Source organism: Osmerus eperlanus, chromosome 4 (assembly GCF_963692335.1).
Source record: "Osmerus eperlanus chromosome 4, fOsmEpe2.1, whole genome shotgun sequence".
NCBI classification, from domain to species: Eukaryota; Metazoa; Chordata; class Actinopteri; order Osmeriformes; family Osmeridae; genus Osmerus; species Osmerus eperlanus.
The window spans coordinates 5,090,867-5,111,369 of NC_085021.1; the positions used below are offsets into that span (position 1 = coordinate 5,090,867).

Genomic DNA, 20,503 nt, shown 5'->3' on the forward strand with positions numbered 1-20,503 from the left:
ATCAGAGGCATAATATTGCTAGTAGTTGACAGTACTTTCATTAGAGAGAATAAGTTAATGCACCTTAGTTGCTATCATTCAAATCATTGTGAGACTTTGTTAGACCATATAGCACAAGAAAGCATGTACTGTAGCTAGTAAACTTGAAATGTTTATTTCACTTGACTGTGTCTGTGTTTCCAACCAGACAGTTAATTAGGATCTTGGGGATTTCAGAGGTTAATTTACAGACAAAACAAGAGAAAACAGGACGCACCAACTTGCCGAGGCTGCCATCATCTGCGCCATCTTGGATCACCAGATGCTCTGAATGTAGTATGCATTCCTAAACTACACCCCTTGCCAGTCCACAGGAGCTCCACACACAGCCCTTTAAAGCCTAGGTTTAATGAACTGGCATTGGGTGTACAACACCCAATGCCCTGCAGCAGAACTAAATATCTGCTCATCCGTTTCTGACTCACTGTGCTACTTTGATGGTGTTCTCCAGTACTGTCCACCTGATGCAGAGCAAGAAGAGTAGTGCCTGTGGTGTCAATACTCTCTGCATGTCCAATCGAAGGAGCTCAGACACCCTGCTGTCTCATAGAGTGTGTGTGTGTGTGTGTCTGTGTGAGTAAGGGGTGAGTATGCCAGCAGTATAATTTCCTTGAATGATGTAGTGTTTATGATGTGTGCCTGCCTGTCTGCCTGCAAGGGCTGAGTGAAGGCTGAGTTTGGGTGGGAAAGGCAAGGCTAAGGCATCTCTCTGGTTAATTCAGCACTTTCATAAATACCCTGCTGCAACACCGAAGTGTGTATGACGGGGGCCTTATATTGGCGGGGGGGGGGGGGGGGGGGGGGAACCACATAGCTCCTGACAGAACAAATGTGTTGACTCAGATGTATGGTGGCAACAGAGATATTTCACATTACTGTTCCATTCATGGGGGCTGATAAAATGCCAATGTCAAGAATGCCTTGGAGACCCTGTGTGGGTCTTGAAAGTGTTGTGGAACTTAAGGTTCCATTCATACACATCTGAGAGCAATCTGTTGGCCAAAGTCTCCCCCTTTGTCGCAGATCAATAATCAACTATTTCACTATAAAATATTTTCACCTTGTTCATTACACATAACAAAAAGGGAATGTTTAACGTAGCAAGAGTGAGAGTTTTTAATAGTCAGGGAAAGACTATATGCCAAAGAATGTTGGAGATGTCACAGCAACAATGAGGTAGATTAAAGTTATCACGGAGTGTGACAGCCATATCTGTAATCTTGACACATTAGACATCTGGCCAGGATGTCATCATTGCCTTTGTCTAACAAATAGACCACAACTCATCCTGTGTTGGGCTCCACAAATTTGATCTTAAGGTGAACTGTAATTTTGCATGTTGCTTTTTGATTTTCTCACAAAAAAAAGATTTCGATTGTAATGACTGGCATGTAGATTACGCCTAACCCTAAAACATGTGTGTTGGAATGTAAACAAGAAAGATAACTTTCTACTTACTTTTGGCAAGCTGTCTCTCTTTTTTATTAAAGATTAGTATAATTCTTCTCAGAAAGCCCTCCCCTGAGATGTACGCATATAAATGGGACTGATTTCTGCTGCCTTATTCCAATAATCACACATGGGGATCTTTCTCTAAAGCCTCCCTCATCATTGGATCAACATGATTAATCACATCAACAGTTTATATTGGCAGGTTCATCTCTAGGGGAGTTTCTTATATTTAAATTATTTCTTAATTTATTTCCTTCTTGGCAGGAGTGGAGGGTCGGTTCCCAGCTGTGTGATATAAAGTGGGTGTGTCTGCTGCACAGCATCCCCAGGTATAAACCTTAAATCAGCTGTGCTTGTGAGAGGTGGGGGAAGGGAGCTCTGGCACCGTTGCCAGGAAACAGCTCAATTCACAGCATCTTCAGTGTGTTTTGCTTTGCTCCTACTGCCACCTAGGGGATTTTTTATATAGGAAAATTCAGGGGGAAGGCCTGTTCAGGAGGATGCTTGTTTTGTGTCATACAAGCAAAATATAATTGCTTAAAGTAAAACCAAGAGTGTAACCCAGTAACTGAATTTCTGCCTTTGATCACCCTATCATATTTTCAAATAAGGCTTTCTAGTCAAAGTTGTGGGTGGGGATTTTTTTGTTTTTTTTCAGGGCTGCAACTTTTAAGTGAATTTAGTCACGATTAAGTGAGTTTGTGTGTAAGTATTAACAATGTGGGTTTAAATTGTGTTTAGTTACATTTAGTCATTTAGCAGACACTCTTATCCAGAGCAACTTACAGTAAGTACAGGGACATTCCCCCAAAGCAAGTAGGGCGAAGTGCCTTACCCAAGGACACAACTTCATTTGGCACGGCCGGGAATAGAACCGGCAACCTTCTGATTAATAGCCTGATTCCCTAACCGCTCTGACCCCCTAGTTACTCTTAGTAGGTTTGGAGACACTCTGCCCCCACCTCTGATATGCTAAAGACTGAAGTTGCTGGATAAAGTTGATCTTGAAGCATGATGGTTTTCACACCTTATTGTGTGATGTAGTGTTGCATTAGTATTCATATATTGGGGTCAATATGTGGTCTGATTGGTTGTTCTTACAGAAAATTGTTGGGTATAAAAGACAATTAGGAGCGTTGTTCTTTATTCTGCTTGCTTGCTTCAATTTCTCTCTACAATATACAACTAGAGAGGGTACAATTTCTGGGGAAATTGTAGGGTGTGCTTGCTTGCGTCGGTTGCACAGGGGTCCGTTTTTTAATGACATTTTTACAACTGATATTTCTGTATATTTTATATAAAAATACATACTTATTATTTATAAAGATTACATAGATTTAAAAGCATATTTTTTTACTGCTCATTTACAACTCAAAATACGAGTGAAGTGTACAATGAAATAGATGTCTTCTCATTTCCCCTGCAAGAGGCAGCCTCATAGCTGAATCAAAACGAATAAATTTGGCAGACCGGTGTAAAAAAATGACCTAATCTCTATGATTTAAACGTCCTTTTAAATTTTCCCTTCTCGTGATATTTTCAGGCATTTAGCCTACTCATATTGCATTCATTCATTAATAAAGAACCCCCTTTGAAGATTATTCTACGACGTTACCGGCAGTAGAAGATGGAATCGCGATTCAAACAGTACCATCTGCTAACTGAAAATATGCCCCCAAAAACGTAAATAAGCTTGACATTTATTTATTGGAAAATCGCTCATTCATAAAAAGCTCACTGGTAGCGATCATTGTCAGTAACAACGCAAAATGCGATATAGCCCTGTGTGGAGAAGCTGCCCCGGTAAATTCTACTACTACAGTAGCTACAGTACTGCTGTGTTCGTCGTGGTAGCGATTGCGTTGGTTGAATTCGATTTAACGTTCCGTTGTACTGTTTAGGCTGAAATTAATTATTTTCATGAACAGATTGACAAAGTTTAGGCTGTGGCAATGAAGTTCAGGTTAGTAGTCAGATAGTTTCACCTATTGAAAGACTTTTGATAAGTAAGGGGAGTGCCGAACATGTTCTGTTGCCGTTTGACTTCCTAAACAGCTGTGTACTAGCTAACGTTAGATGTTTTTGTAGTGTGTCGCGTAGGCTACAGCGTTGCAGTGAGCAACACTGGTTTGAAACCACAGGTAATGATAATTTCACCAACAAATCGTTTACTTGTAATGTAATGTCATAATAAATCCTACAACGAAAATGTATTTGTGAGGAATGTTTATTTTAACGATTGAAAACAGATGCAGGGCTCTCAAGTTTTGAAGATAGGCAAGAGTGACATTCTCTATATATTCTCTATCTCTATATTCTCTCAAAAATAATTGCTTCTTAACTGACATATTTGAAAGACAGCAATGATTAATGCATCCATGGCCAGGATATAATTATGATTTTAAAAGTGACCTATATCGACTATGCAATAAACTTACATTAATTTAGTGCTAATAACATTATTAAGCCTATTTGGAGAGAGATGTTTATAATGTGACAATATGTCAGTCACCGTGTGATAACGAAAATATGACCTAGTCCATATAGCCTAAACTACTTGTTCTGAGCATTATCTGGGAAACATTGTCTAACAGCAGTCAAGTTGTCATTGTTTGTGTCAAACAAGTTTTGAATTAGTTGTAACATTAAAACAGGAGATCATGATACTCTGTGCTCAAAGTGATGCTCGAGCTCAGGTGGTTTGCTCTGTGAGTGAACAAAACTTTCCAGGATATGCTTTCTTTCTTTTTCTTTTTTTGCTGATAAGTGGCAGGCTCTGTAGTGAGCAGGTTTTGCTATGTAATGAGTGCACATGCGCAAGCGTTCAGACTTGAAGTTATGCCAAGTAAACGGTCAACCTTATACCTTGGTCTCTGGTCCATCCTTTATTAGAAGTACTATAAAGTACAATACATGGTGTCAGAAGTCGTCGTCCTCGCCTCTGAGATGAATGCAACTATTCAACACAAGTGACCGGAATGTTCCGTGCAGTTTGACTACAAAAGAAGAACTTGAATTTGCCTAGTGAGCTAGCAAAGATAACGCTAACGTGCAGCTACGTTGGTACGATTGAGGGGATCGTTAAGGTAAACCAAAATGGATTCTCTTTTTTCAATAAGTCCGCCCGAAGCTTTTGACTTGAGACTTTGGTAGTTGGCCTAATTGGATCCGACGTTTTGAAAGATTCCGCATAGCGGCAGGACTCGATGCAAAGAGTGAAGAGTATCAAGTTAACTCGCTAGTTTACACCATGGGGCACATGGCGGATGATGTTTTGAACACGTTAGCACTGTTGGAAGAGGACAAGAAAAAGTACAACAAAGTAAAGCAAGCTTTTGATAAGCATTTCATATGCAAGCATAATGTAATCTACGAAAGAGCTAAATTCAACAAACGTTGTCAGGAGACTGGTGAGACGGTCGAAGCGTTTATTACTGCTGTGCATAAACTGACTAAGCATTGTCAGTATGGAATTCTCAGAGATGAGATGATCAGAGACCGCCTTGTCGTAGGCATCAGAGACCATAGACTTTCAGAGACGTTACAGCTAGATTCTGAGTTGACTCTCGTGAAAGCTATCACAAAAATCCGTCAAAGTGACGAAATAAAAAAGCAACAGCCTGCATTAAGACAGAGTAGCATGGATAGCACGGATGCAAACATGGATGCAGTTCGATTCAAGTTCAAACAGAAATACTCTCCACATGTAAAAAGTGGTTTTAAACCAAAGGACAGAACAGTGCAAACTTTTGCAAATGCAAATGGATGTGGCAGATGTGGAAAAACACATGAAAATACACTGACTGCATGTCCCGCACGCACTGCTGAGTGCAAGAAATGTAAGAAAATGGGACATTTCGCAGCAGTCTGCAAAACTAAAATGAGAGTGGAGGAAATCAAGGAAAGTGACTTTGAGGAACGTGTAGAGACATTGTGTGCCCTCTGTGACATGCTTGCGTGTAAAAAGGGCTATACAAATACATTTGATTTGAAATTTGATTTGATTGTTCCTGGGCACAATGAAATGTACGAAATCCAGCACATTCTGGCAGAAGTCGGTCACAGTGAATGGTCAGCAGATGATGTTCAAGTTGGACACGGGCGCTGCAGTGACAGCTATCCCGGCACATTTGTACTCGCAAAGGCGACATGGAAAGCTGTTACCGACAACAAAAAGACTGTGTGGACCAAGTAACATTCCCATAGAGGTGAAGGGACATTTTACTGCGGATATTAGCCACAATGGAACTGTAGCGAAGCAGCAGGTGTATGTTGTGCCAGGCTTAGTGACACCTTTGCTTGGCTTACCAGCGATACAGGACCTCTGCCTGCTCAGTCCAGTGCAAGCCATCACAACAGCTGAAGTAAGCTACAAAGAACAATATCCTAGAGTTTTCAGTGGCTTAGGTAAGCTAGAGGGAGAATACAAAATTAAATTAAAAGAAAATGCCACTCCCTTTGCCCTCTCTGTGCCACGCCGTGTACCATTGCCCTTAAGGGGAAAAGTTCAAGAAGAGTTCAAAAGGATGGAGGAAATGGGTGTTATTTCTCCCATAGAGGAAGCTACAGAGTGGTGCGCTGGAATGGTTATAGTACCAAAACCTAATGGAAAAATTAGAATATGTGTCGACCTAACCCGCCTGAACGAAAATGTTTGCAGGGAGCGACATATTCTTCCAGCTGTCGACGAGACGCTAGCTAAGCTAACTGGAGCTAGGATTTTTTCCAAACTGGATGCCACTGCGGGTTTTTGGCAGGTGCCTTTACACAAAGACTCAGCTCCACTCACCACCTTCATCACACCGATAGGTCGTTATTGTTTTAATCGGCTTCCCTTTGGAATATCGTCCGCACCAGAACACTTTCAGAAGCGACTGACACAGATGCTTGACGGCCTGGAGGGAACTTTGTGTCATGCAGATGACATCCTGGTGTTCGGTGCTACGCCCAGAGAGCATGATGACAGAGTGCATCAAGTATTGCAAAGGCTGCAGCAGCGAGGCCTAACTCTGAATGACAAATGTCAGTTCGCAGTGAAGCAGGTCAAATTTCTCGGACACATTGTCAGTTCAGAGGGCATACGAGCAGATCCCGAGAAGATCAGGGCGATTAGAGAGATGCCGCCACCCAAAGACGTGGCCGACATAAAACGCTTCATGGGGATGGTCAACTATGTGGGAAAATTCTCTCCTAACCTGGCAGAGCTCACAGGGCCAATCAGAGACCTCCTGAAAGCTGACAACATGTGGATGTGGGGAGCAGCGCAGCAGTGTGCCTTTGAAAAGGTGAAAAGGGAGCTCAGCTCATCTACTGTCCTTGCCCAGTACAGTCCAGAGAAACAGACCAGGGTTTCAGCAGATGCATCCTCTTATGGATTAGAAGGGGTCTTGTCTCAGCTTCAAGAATCAAGAGACTGGAGGCCAGTGGCTTTCATATCTCGCAGCATGACTGAGACAGAGCGCAGATATGCCCAAATCGAAAAGGAGGCCCTTGCTGTCACCTGGGCTTGCGAAAGATTTCAGACCTACCTCCTGGGCCTACACTTTGAGATGCGAACCGACCACAAACCATTAATCAGTCTTCTAAGCTCAAGGCCGCTGGATGACGTCCCGCCTCGTATTATGCGCTTCAGATTGAGACTTCTGCGTTTTTCCTACTCGATAGTACATGTGCCAGGGAAAAATCTTATCACAGCTGACGCTCTATCAAGAGCTCCACTCCTGTGTACGGCAACAGAGGAAGACCTTGCGCTCCAGAATGACGTGACAGCTCACATCAATGAGGTCATTCGGCAACTCCCAGCCACACCTGAGAAATTGCTACAAATAAGAAGAGCACAAGAAGAAGATCTTGTGTGTAAGCAGCTGTCCTCCCTGATCCATACAGGGTGGGAAAGAAACAGTTCTGCGCCACAGTTGAAGCACTTTTGGCAATACAGAAATGACCTGAGGTGGATGGCCTGTTGATGAAAGGAAGGAGACTACTGATTCCAGCAAGCATGCAACAGGACATCTTGGACAAGATTCACCAGGCATGGTGAATCTTCACAAGGCACCAAGGCATGGTGAAATGCATGGCCAGGGCCCATGAAGCAGTGTGGTGGCCTGGGCTGACAAATCAAATCAGAGAGAAGGTACGTCAGTGTGAAATTTGTGCCAAATAGTCAAAATGCCACAGAACCTGTGATGACCACACCCTTGCCATCACGCCCATGGGAACGGCTAGCAGCTGACTTGTTTGAGTGGAAGAAGGGTCAGTATTTAGTAGTCGTTGATTACTACTCACGTTACATTGAGGTTGCCAATCTCACAAGCACTTCAGCAACAGCTGTGATTAAGAAAATAAAAGCCATCTTTAGCCGCCATGGGGTGCCAGATACACTCGTCACAGACAACGGACCGCAGTTTGCTGCCGCAGAGTTTGCTATGGATTACAACTTTCAACATGTAACCAGTAGCCCCCGTTACCCGCAAAGCAATGGGGAAGCTGAAGGTGCAGTAAAGACTGTGAAATCCCTGTTGCAGAAGAGTGAGGACCCTCACAAAGTGCTTATGGCGTACAGAGCAACTCCTCTTGCCCATGGAGTATCACCAGCGCAGCTCCTGATGGGCCGCAACATCCAAACACCCCTTCCAGTCTGTCCAAGCACTCTCAAACCAGCATGGCCAGACATGAGAGCTTTTGAGTTGAAAGACCAGGAGCTTAAGGATAACAGGCTGAAGGATACAACAGACGACACAGAGCACGGGAGACGCCACCACTCCAGCCAGGTCAGAGAGTTTGGATACGGAATGTACCACACACAGGAGTCGTCTCTGGCTCAGCAGGGACACCACGTTCATACGTGATCCAAACCTCAACAGGCAGTCTCCGAAGAAACCGTTCACATTTGAGAGTGGTGCCTTCACCGTCTGGAAACCAGCCACACTCGGGCCTCCACACCAGGGTTGGCAGAGAAGTCAAGCCTGTGGAAAGACTGAATTTATAGTTTAGTGTTGTGAGTATTCATGGAGCAGAATAACCTCCATACCACAAAAGAGAGGATCAGGCAGTCCACCCTACCTCTCTGTTAGGTTATGTACTGTGTTCATATGAAAAAAAAAAAAAAAGACAAGGAAAATGAGATGTGGAATGGATGTCTAGATATGTGTTGTGAATTAACTAGTTCACCTATGCTCATGTTTATAGATGTTAAAGGTGCCAGCTATCCCCTGCCTTGTTGGTAAAATCAACATTAGGCTTTGGCAACATATGATTTAAGTTTTATGTAAAGATCCTGAAAGTATCAGTTTAAAAGGGGGAGATGTAGTGAGCAGGTTTTGCCATGTAATGAGTGCACATGCGCAAGCGTTCAGACTTGAAGTTATGCCAAGTAAATGGTCAACCTTATACCTTGGTCTCTGGTCCATTATTTATTAGAAGTACTATAAAGTACAATACAGGCTCGACTAAGAACTCCAGGGGAGACGCGCTTGATTCCTGCCGGTTACATAGTGAGAGCGGCGCGGTCAGAGAAGTTTCGGTTGGGCGCTGCGGCATATTAAATATATAATAAATCGTTTTTCTGCGTGATAAATACAATGTGTGGCGGGAGTGCGTGACAAAAGACCGAAATGAGTGACTGTCACGCTCAATGCGTGACACTTGAGAGCCCTGCAGATGCATCATAGACCACTGTAGTATGTGTTGCCCGGGAAACAGAGGCTAATGTCATGCTAATGCTTCAGTGAAATAGTAGACTACCGTTTCCAAAAGTAGATGTGGTCCTACTTCCTTAATAATATCATCTAATATTGTACATTACATTTCACAATTGTGTTTCACATCAAAGTAAAATGAGTAAATAGTTATCACCCTGGCCTCTTTGCTTGTGGCGTTTCTGCAGCACCCTTGCAGTAAAGCAGTTAGCCTAGCTATCTCCCAGAAGTTAACGAGTTGCTAAACTAATGTTCTGCTAGAGGTAGTCACGCGATATTTCGTGACGTTAGTGACGTCAGTGACTGTGGCTAGTAGTGATGGGAAGTTCGGATCATTTTACTGATTCGGTTCTTTGAATCTCGTTCAGTAAAATGAACGAATCTTTTTTTCAAGTCATTCGTTCATTTCAACGGGGTGGGGGGGGGGAGCCAATGTTTAAAGCTAGACCGGAAGAGTCGGAAATGGAAAGATGGCGTGGTCCAGTTTCGTGCTCTCGCTTGCCTCACTGCGCCACTGAGCACTTTTCATAGAAATGAATGGGGACGCCATCTTGGAAGACAAAAGTTGCTTCCTCTAGTAATATTAACTCTACGTAGTTTACCCATTTCGGATTGGTTTCAAATTTACAAATTATTGGGGGCGATAGTTTTGTAAATGTTGGCTGGAGTTAATAGAATAAAAACGACCGGAAGAGCCGGAAGTCTAACAAGAAATGCAATACCACCTACATCCACCGGGGCCATTGCTTCAAGCCGAGGGGCGAGCGGTGGGGGCTTGGGCGGTAGTGATGGGACGTTCGGATCCTTTTACTGATTCGGTTCTTTAAATCTCGTTCAGTAAAATGAACGAATCTTTTTTCGAGTCATTCGTTCAGTTCAACATAACCCCCACTGCTGTCAACCTGTTTGAATGGTTTTCGGCGGGACAGACAGCAGCACCATCTCGATTCACGGAAATTTTCGGTATATTAACACAATGTCAATTGGGTACTGGTGTGTTGTATCATGTATGTCTGATACTTTATTAACATGTATGTATTACATGAACTTATAATACATAACGCAATATTGTGAAGCAGAGCTAGAAATGGCTATGCTAGTTACCATACTATACCAACTGTACTGTACCATACTGTACATACCAAACAGTAGCCTTATGAGGACTATATTGTTCCACTTAACGTTTAACCTTCGACTGTTGAAGCAAATGGGACTTGTTAAACGTTTTTTATTCATCAGCCCACTTACAATTTACCACATTAACAACCACATTACTACTTATATTTGTAGTACTTGATGCAAGTTGAATCTAACCATTATCACCAGCAACTGCTCAATTTAAGACAAGAAAGGAGTTTGGTAAATAGAACAGAATAAACAAGGCAACCAACTGCATTCAATAAAACATTTTATTGTACAATATGTCCAGTGTTCTTCCACTCCTTTTGTTTGTGGTGATCTTCTGGCTATGATACATGTAGGCCTACAGCTAGCTAGAGTAAAAGTGTTGCTTACGTAGACCTACAGTCTAGCTCCAACTGCATTTAGAATCTAACAAGCTTACGATAAACTTTAACTAAAGCTGGCTATATAAAATACTACTAATAACAATTGATATGTGGTGGTCGAAATATGAAAAAATGCAGGATTTTCGTGAATTTACCAGCTAACTTGCTTCGGACCCCTTAATCTGCAATTCATTGTTGCTAGCTCTACTAACTAGGCTAATAAGAGCTATATATAGAAGACTTACTTAGTATGCCAACGAACACCATTAATTAGAACTAATTTGACAGACTATAAGCCAACTGACTTCTGGTTATGATACACGTGCTCTCTAGCTAGCTTCAGTAAAAGTGTTGCTTATGTTAGATACTAGCTAGACCTACAGTCTAGCTCTAACTGCGTCTCGAATCAAACAAGCTATAATCTTACGATAAACTTTATCTAAAGCTAGCTATATGAAATACTACTAATAACAATTGATATGTGGTGGTAGAAATATGAAAAAATGAAGGATTTTCATCAATTTACCAGCCAACTTGCTTCGGAGACACTGAAAATGAATGGGGTTGAACGGTGGAAAATGCAATGTTTGGAACTACAGGTCGCATGTGACACGCTTTACTTCCGCATTCCTCGATAACAATGGGAGTCAATGGAAGTATGGAAGCAAATCGTTACCAAAATTCAAATTCATTTTAAGAATGTGGCTGCATTATTTGACTCATAAATGAAATTAGTAATAAATCATCCTATTTGCATTTTAATTTTCTTCTTCAAGAGTGCTCAATCTTTCACTTAATTAAAATGAAAAATTTTAGAGATTTAATTTTCAAAACATGCCCCAGCAAATAGATACCAAAATTCAATTTGAAATGTAAAATTTGAAAATTCAAATGCATTTCCAGAAATGCATTTTCATTTTAAGAACTTGGCTGCAAAATCGTGACCACAATTCAAATTCAAATGCATTTCCAGAAATGCATTTTCATTTTAAGAACGTGGCTGTAAAATCGTGACCACAATTCAAATTCAAATGCATTTGCAGAAATGCAAAATGACCGAAAAAGCATTCTGAGCGGCGCAGCAGAGTGACGTCAGTAGCCGCTCTTCTTCAGCTCCCTGCTGACCGAGCTATCCATCTTGTTCGGTAGGGGGCGGTGTGCACATCTACATTGCATTACATTGCAAATGTGCCGGGAAATTGATTGAATTGCCGGGTCTTTAGAGCAGCGTTCCCCAACCGGTGCCCACCGGTCCGCGGACCGGTACCGGTCCGTGGGTCATTTCGTACCGGGCCGCACAAAAAAGAATTAATAACATTATTTCCTTTTAATTGATTATCAGAGTCTGAAAGACGTTTTATTCTGAAAAATGACCTGATTCTCTCCTTCTCCGTGGGCCTTTTCCCCTGAGCAAAAAAGCTCTGCAAAGACGTGTGTTTACTCATTTTTTAGCAAGTTTGTGGGCTTTATTGAACGGTATCATGCGCGTCTCTTCCTCTTGACACATGACAAGTGATAGTTACCACTCAATGAAGCCTGTTTGAGACAACAACTCTATCGGTGTTTCGGATGAAGGCTATCCTGAGATCGCCACTAAAGCACTGAAAACCCTGCTTCCATTTCCAACATCAAGCGGGATTTTCTGCCATTTTACATTTCAAATTGAATTTCGGTATCTATTTGCTGGGGCATGTTTTGAAAATTAAATCTCAAATGTCTATTTCTTTTTCATTTTAATTAAGTGAAAGATTGAGCACTCTTGAAGAAGAAAATTAAAATGCAAATAGGATGATTGATTACTAATTTCATTTATGAGTCAAATAATGCAGCCACATTCTTAAAATGCAAATGCATTTCTGGAAATGCATTTGCATTTGAATTTTGGTAACGATTTGCTTCCATATGGAAGTGTCGCAACTCTCTTTTTCTATGGCTCTGGCTACCACTACAGAGCCTATGCAGGTCACGTGAAAAATGATCCAAAGACTCGTAGAAAGACCGAGTCGGGAAATGAACGAATCGTTCGTTTCCTCTAGCTACCACTACAGAGCCTATGCAGGTCACGTGAAAAATGATCCAAAGACTCGTACCTGAAGACCGAGTCGGGAAATGAACTAATCATTTATGTTTACTTGGACGAGCCTATGCAACAGTCCCGAGAGGACTCGTTACTCCCGAGTATTCGTGAAGGATTCGTTCAAAATGAACGAATCGTTCACGAACGACACATCACTAGTGGCTAGCAAGTTAGCCACCGTTAGCTTCACTTTTGCCACAAAACTTTATTAAAACCTGAACCGTGCAACAGAACATAAATCCCAATAGAACCAACGCAATCGTGACCAAGACGAACCTTTTGACATCGACGTCGTCTATGTAGTCCAAATATTGACTGAGCCTTAGGGGCGCGAAAATAAACAATAACTAGAAAAAGCTGTTCCTGCGAAACAGCAGTGAGAATGCTGAAAACCTGAATGGGGATAGTTGACCATGCTAAAATAGTGAAAATTTAGTAGAAAGTTATAAGCTGAAGCTTCAAAGCGCCCGAAAGGTATTTTTGAAAGGGGCAGGAGCTGGACGAAAATTTAGTAGAAAGTCATTTGCTCAGGTTTCAAAAGGTCTGAAATGTATTTGAGAGGACCTGGAGCTAACTGATTAAAATGCTGCTGCAAAAAAAGTTGAACTATAGTGGGTAGTAGTTAAATAAGATCATGCTACATCTAACTAGCGGATCATCTTGCAAGTGTGTCAAAGTGGTATTTTTACAGACTGTATTAACACCATAGGCGTGAATAATGCATGCATCGTGATTGTAGTCCATCTGTAGCCGAAGCTAAGCTAGAGAGAGGATGCAATGTGAGACTTTCAACAGTAAGCCATATCTACTGCTTCAAATTGAAAACGGAGACCATCTTTTGATTAAAGACAAGTTCCTTAACCTCTGTTGTCAATATCGCCAATAAAAAGTAAATACTCTTCAGTTACGAAGCATTTGTTTGTAGCTAGGTAACGAATATTATGTCTGGAAAAACGTAGCTAGCTATGTGACCTGGTTTCGCTGTATGATGACAGTCGTAGTGTCACTAGAATGGCCATAACAAAATATCATATTTCAAATCTGTCTGCTGTTCTACATTGCCCACACTATTCAACTCTAACATGGCCTGTATCTTGTATCGAAAGTGCTCGAAAATTAGCTCGTCTATGGTGGACTGAGAACATATTTATTAGTCAAAGCAGAGCGAGCGGATGTCTTGGGAGAATTCCTACTGTGTTAGATTTACTGCTTCAAATTGAAAACGGAGAAGATATTTAGAGTAAAGACAATTTACTTAACATCTGTGTTCAATATCGTCAATTAAAAGTAAAAAACTTTCCAGTTACGAAGCGTTTGTTCGTAGGATTAACGCCAGCTGCAGCAAACACTTACCCCAGCTCCGGTTTGGCTGTTCGTGACGGTCAGCTATGACAGTCTTGAGCCTCGATTTTTGCAGATTTCTGTGAAACTTGCTAAAATAAAAACGATCTAGCTAGATTATGTACACTTTAAGCTCAATGTACATACCTTGTTTGGTCAATTTGGTCGATTGTGGAAAAGAAGTCGAAACGTTTTTAGTTATGGAGAGCCATCGCGCTAGCTCGATTATAAGAGAGAATAACAGAAATGTAACTAGAATCCACACCTCAAACAAGTTAACCTAGACGCAAAACTATACGTCCAATCCAAAAAATACGGACCAAACTCTGCCGAAACCATAGATATCCTTTAAATGACTGTGCGGTCAGAAATACAACTCATGGCAGTTTCGAAAACGTGTACCCAATTCTGCTTTCATGGTGCGTGTCTGTTTGGTTGCCACGGTGATGGCGCAGCTGTGATCGCTAACGAGCTGGGCAGAGAGAATAACAAACATTTACCTAGCAGCCACACCTCAAACAAGTTAACCTAGACGCAAAACTATACGTCCAATCCAAAAAATAAGGATATTTTCCGAGACCCAAGACTCTGCCTAAACCAGAGATATTCTTTATATGTCTGTGCAGTCAGAAATACGACTCTACCTGCAGTTTCGAAAACGTGTTTCTTTTGCTTTCCTGGTGCGTGTTTACACCCATGTAAACAGCGTGTAAACACCCATGTAAATCTCAGAAACGGCTTGAAAAAGTCCTGAAACATAATCAGTGATATTGAAAAAAGTTTGATAGATATCAAAAAGCTGAATTATTTAAAAATATTTTGTCAACATTTTAAAGTTTAAATGGTGGCTCTAGCTGAAAGATTGAGGAAGAAGAAGGATTTGGAAGTAGACGAAGTTTTAAGAAGTTTGAGAGGATTTGAAAGTAAACTCCATTGGAAAACCATGTTAAAAATATTATGAATATTGATTTATATTAATTCAAGCATAAGAGCTACAAAGCTGAAAAATCATAGCAGGAATGGCCTGAAACTGCTGATTTTTTTCCAACAATAATAAGTTGATTCAAAGAACAATACTTGGAATGCTGAAGCAGCATTCCAACAATAAGTTGATTAAAGATTCAAAGAACAATACTTGGAATGCTGAAGCAGCATTCCAACAATAAAGAAAAACAGGAAAACAACAGCATTCTCACAATAATAAAGAGAAACAGGAAAACAATTGTGAGAATGCTTAACAGCATTCTCACAATAATAAATATATGTGAGAGAACAAAGGTTGCGCTCTTGTCGAAGGCAAGCACACCCAATAATAGAGCAGGAACCTTACTTTTTTAACATGCTTGCCTTGTACTTGATTTAATTCAGTTGCAATGTTACAAGTTATCAATTTAATTAAACTTTACTTTGACCATTCTTGCTCTGATTTAATAGTAAAATAACTGCAATTCCAGAATATTTGGTTAATATACACTGTCAAGTTTACCCCTCTTCCATTAGATCAAGGGGCAAACTTTTGGTTGTTTTCGCCCTGAAATAAAAACTTTTGGTTGCAGCCCTGAAATAAAAAAAACCTTCCTTTTTAAATGTTGGGTTTCCCAAATACAATCACGCAGAGCATATTTTCAGAGACAATAATTGTATTCCTCCAAGTGGCGTTGGAAATCATCAATTGCAATGATAGCCTTGTATGGGCCATGGTCACCGTTTTTATACGGTGCACGTCAAATGACCTACTTTTGAGGATTATAACTGCTCAAAAAACTACGGTAACTCTAGTCTTAAACCATAAAATATGAGATTCTAACAAATATGACAGATTATATGTGCGCACATAACATTGACAATGGTTGAAGTCAATTCTACAAAAAAGAGCGGAGCGCAGCTAATCTGGGCGGGGCGGTGGCTGGCTGTGAAAGAGCAGCGACATGAAAACCTCGAACCCTGTTTACAGTTCTAAAGGACCAAAAGTGCCCCCTTTACTGGCATTGTAATGACATCTAGATTGATATCTACCTTATGCATTCATAATTTACATTGAGAAGAAACGGCTTGTGGCTCATGACGTTGGAAACTACAAATCAGGAGTCTCAGCAGTAAGCTAGCTAGCTAGGTAGCACTCAGCCAATTCAGCTAACTAGCTATGAAATGCCACACTACACAGGTGAGTACAACTCAAAACGTTATAGTGTATCATGCTTTTGTGCTAATTGTTAAGTAGCTAAGGCTTCCCAATCCCAATAACCGTTTGGTTGCACAAATACAGTACTGTAGCTAGCACTATCGGCTAATAATACAGTAGGAACATCTGTATGTTTCTGCATACAGGCTATGCAGGGAGCTATCTGCGACAGTAAGCCCCATTTCTGTTGAATAATGTTTAAATTGATTTCCTTGTTACTGTATGGTAGTAAAGATGGATAGCATTATTTACGAAGCCATTGTTTCACTAGCTTGTTTCTCACTCTCCTGCTGTTGTTTTTGAAAACTAGAACTCTGAAAATGAACGGGAAACTCATTCCCCACACTCCATTGGCCGTGGACTTCTGGCAAGTGCGCAAGTGTTCGCACGTACGCCTTTTCTTCCTCTCCCACATGCACAGTGACCACACCGCCTGTCTGACGTCCACCTGGAGCAACCGACCCATATACTGCTCTCCAGTTTCAGCCACACTGCTGAAACTTAAACTACAAGTGAGAACAAGTATCATCATGATACAGCAGGGCAGACACATTTTCCAAATGTAATGTATCAAAATCATAATCCTTTGGACTCCTGGCTACTTTGTTATCAATGGTATATCCTCTCTCCAGGTGAGAGAGGAATGGATTCACCCTCTGGAGTTGGGTGAGCCATACTTACTCCCACTGGATGATATTGGCAAGGAGAAGCTGACGGTCACCCTGTTGGATGCCAACCACTGCCCTGGGGCTGTCATGTTTCTCTTCCAAGGCTACTTTGGCACCATCCTCTACACTGGCATGTTTTTTAATTTGTTTACAGATAATAAATGAATGTGAAAAATATTCAAATTAACTTCCATATTAAAGAAATAAACTTCGCAAATTCCAGGTGACTTCAGATACACTCCGTCCATGCTTCGTGAGCAATGCCTGAGGACCAACACCACTATAGATGTCCTGTACCTGGACAACACCAATTGCGACCCCACACGCACCTTGCCTTCCAGACAACGAGCTACCCAGCAGATCAAGGAGATCATCCGCAGTCACCCCAGCCACAATTTGGTCATCGGTGAGGGCCTCATCTATGTGGACTCTCTTCATAAGCACTGCAGAGTTGCAACTAACAAATAAATCATCGTGTTTCTGATGTAAACATCAGACAACTGATGATTTCTGTGACTTTTGTGTTCCCTGCAGGTATGTATACCCTTGGTAAGGAGTGCCTACTGGTGGAACTGGCTTTAGAATTCAAGACCTGGGTGGAGGTGAGCCCAGATAGACTGGAAACCCTGAAAGTCCTAGAGCTGCCCGATGTCTTCACCACTGAGCCGGGAGCCGGCCGGATCCGAGCCGTGGACCAGTCGCAGATCCGCTCAGCCAACTTGCGCCTGTGGAACCAGGAGTACCCAACCCTGGCCATCCTGCCCACCAGCAGGCCCCTGGTCTCTTTCCACCCTGACGTTCACGTAGTGCCCTACTCAGACCACTCCTCCTACCAGGAGCTGGAGGACTTTGTGTCGGCATTGCGGCCCACCTCCGTGGTTCCCATCGTGGGGAGCTGCGTCCCATCCTTCTCTGCCCTGCTGCCCCGCAGGAAGCGTCATGAGGTCTTGGTCCCAGAGTCTGTCCAGAACTACATGGCAGCCCAACCCAAGGTCCCGTTCGCTGTGACTGCTTTCCCCAACCAACCCCGCCGGCACAGCCGAACCACACCCAGGGGGGTGGTGTTCGAGTCCCCCAGCCGGAGCTCCAGAACCCCCTTGATAGACTGCGCCTGGGAGAGAGGCTCCCTAGTGGAAGAGGCTGAGGTGGGTGCAGAGAGCTGCACCATTATGGACCCAAGCGATGCCTCTCCCACCAGCGAGAGTGTGGGTGCTGGGGACCTGTGGAGCCTGAAGGTTGTCCAGAGAGTCTCTGATGAGATGGAGATAATGGAAAGTGTGTCGTTTAGCCAGTTCACCCAGAGCAACTTTGCCCCCAAGGAGATACTAAGGAACACCGTCACCTCCTTGAAGCCTAAAGGTGTGAGTCAGCCACAGTATGTTCCTTGCGACAGTGTCACTGCCTTGAACTATATTAGTGAGTCCGACGACCCTAGCCCTCCCCATGGACTTCCAGAAGAACTAGAAAACAGTGAGTCTCTATTACAGGTCAGCTGTAAGTGGGATGGCTTAGTGAGAGCTTCTCCCTGCAACAGTAGAACCCAGTCTGAGCTCCTGACTGAGTGTGAACAGGCTCTGGTGCTGCAGCTACCATTCTCTGAGGAGGATCTGTCTGTGTGCAGTGGTCTCCTTGACAAAAGCCTGGTACAGAAGTTCAGCCTGAAACCACACCATGTCGTCAAGGAAGGAAATGGCACCCTCTGCTGCTGAGATTGCTCTAATAACGAGAAGGGTTAAAACAAATTTGTATGTATTTTTTACAATTATCTAAGTGTTTGCCTTCTAATAGAAACCTCTTTCTTGTACTTTGAGCTGTTGAACAATGTCAACACAACAAGATAATCGGTAGTTTCTGAAAATGTTGATGAAGGCCAGCAGTGGTTCACCAAGTTTTTAATAGAGAGATTAAAACATGTTTGCCAACGAAAAGCTGTAACCATTAGTTGACAGACGACATTTCTACTAGTGGAGGATATTTGTTATGTGAGCCTTTTTGAAGGATTGAATTACGAGCCCCACATTTCTACAATGACTTGGAATTGAACACTAGCCATTTCAGTCTCTCTCTCCCCCCCCACCCCTCAAGTGTTTTTTGGGGGCTAGCATGTGTACCATATATACATAAATTGTACATCAATAATTAATCCTACGATCATAATAGTGAACCAGACACTCATCTGTGAACACAACAGTATTTATACTTCTTTACTTCAGATATGTTGACTTCCTAATACTGACTGTTTGCTGCAAGGATTGAAACACCAATTCATTGTGAACGAATTGGTAAATGATTGTGCGCTCCTCCCATCTGTAACTTTGTTACTGTATTTAAGAAGTAAAGCTTTTGATAGATATGTTAAATGTAAAATGTGATGCCCATTTTTGTCTTGATTTTGTAATGAAAGGGTTGCTTGTAATAGCATAATTCCACCTGAAGATGGCAGTCGCTTACTAATAATATTAAATAAAAAACATTTTAAATTTTAAAGACATGTTAAAGGAACCTCATTAATTCTAGATTAGGTACAAACGTATATAGCATGGATGAAAAATTCAACAGGAATATAAGATTGAAAATAAATAGCACACCCACTTCATTATAGTTATATTTTACAGTTGGAGCTTGAGCCTGTTCACTCATCCCAGTGTATACCTGTCTGTCACTACAACCAGCCTGCCCAGGTTAAACCCCTGTCCTCCATGTCTCCCATCACCCTGTTCCTCATCCAACAAGGTCTAATCAAACACAATCTTTTCCACTCTGAGCGGGAGAGGGAAGGAAAGGGTGGAATATTGTAGGTGTTCTGCAGAACGGAAACAAGGCCATGTACATATATAAAAGTTACAAACTGTACATGTCTAAATGAAGAATGAATACAGTTGGCATGCATTATTAATGGGATTCACTGTGACTGCACAGTGTGTGACTGTATTTATCATACGCATCAAAACACACTGATTCCTAATGATCTGTAGAGAGTGACAGACAGGCAGGAATACATCCTATAGTCTCGATGGATCATTCAGTGAGGGGGTCCGTCTTTAGGGAAATCTAAAAAGCTGGCTCCGTAAAGAGCCTTATTCATTTCCAGCCTTGTGACATCATCACAGAGGGGACGTTGTCAGTGTTGTCAGGGGGATGTTTAATTCACATGCTGGACCAAGAGGAATTTCTTGTATAACATAAAGGATGAATGACTGACTTCATAACCACAAGGAGTCTTTGCATGAGAGATGAATGGAGGCAGGGCTAGGGATTAGCAGTCAGCCTAGTATGGGTATGTGTGTGTATTTACATGTTGGGGGAATACAGGAGCTGACACAGGCATACAGTCAAAGCAGAGCCAAGAGGACTAGCAGAAACACAGGGCATAGAGAGTGCATGGGCAGCATGTATCAGGACTCGATCAATAAACATACAGTATAAAAATACTGTATACATAGAGAATGATCAACATATTCCAATGTAAGACCATTAGTTTGTTGACAAGACCACATAGACGTTACCTGCAAAGGCCACCATTTTATGCCAAGAGAATT

The 20,503-nt window shown here is 42.1% G+C and overlaps 1 protein-coding gene across 3 annotated transcripts; it reads left to right on the plus strand.

Annotated features, from left to right (window-relative positions):
* The first annotated feature begins 595 nt into the window (after positions 1 to 595).
* Positions 596 to 19,331, plus strand: dclre1b (DNA cross-link repair 1B). Of its 3 annotated transcripts, XM_062458285.1 has the most exons (6): positions 596 to 612; positions 1,759 to 1,820; positions 16,607 to 16,808; positions 16,929 to 17,094; positions 17,188 to 17,370; positions 17,499 to 19,331. In XM_062458285.1, exons 3-6 carry the CDS (start codon positions 16,617 to 16,619, stop codon positions 18,671 to 18,673), a joined length of 1,716 nt encoding a protein of 571 aa, XP_062314269.1. In that variant the 5' UTR covers positions 596 to 612; positions 1,759 to 1,820; positions 16,607 to 16,616; the 3' UTR covers positions 18,674 to 19,331. The 3 variants fall into 3 exon arrangements, with proteins under 3 accessions (XP_062314269.1, XP_062314268.1, XP_062314267.1); XM_062458284.1 differs by lacking the exons at positions 596 to 612; positions 1,759 to 1,820 and adding an exon at positions 15,820 to 16,278; XM_062458283.1 differs by lacking the exons at positions 596 to 612; positions 1,759 to 1,820 and adding an exon at positions 16,318 to 16,467.
* Positions 19,332 to 20,503: the final 1,172 nt, after the last annotated feature.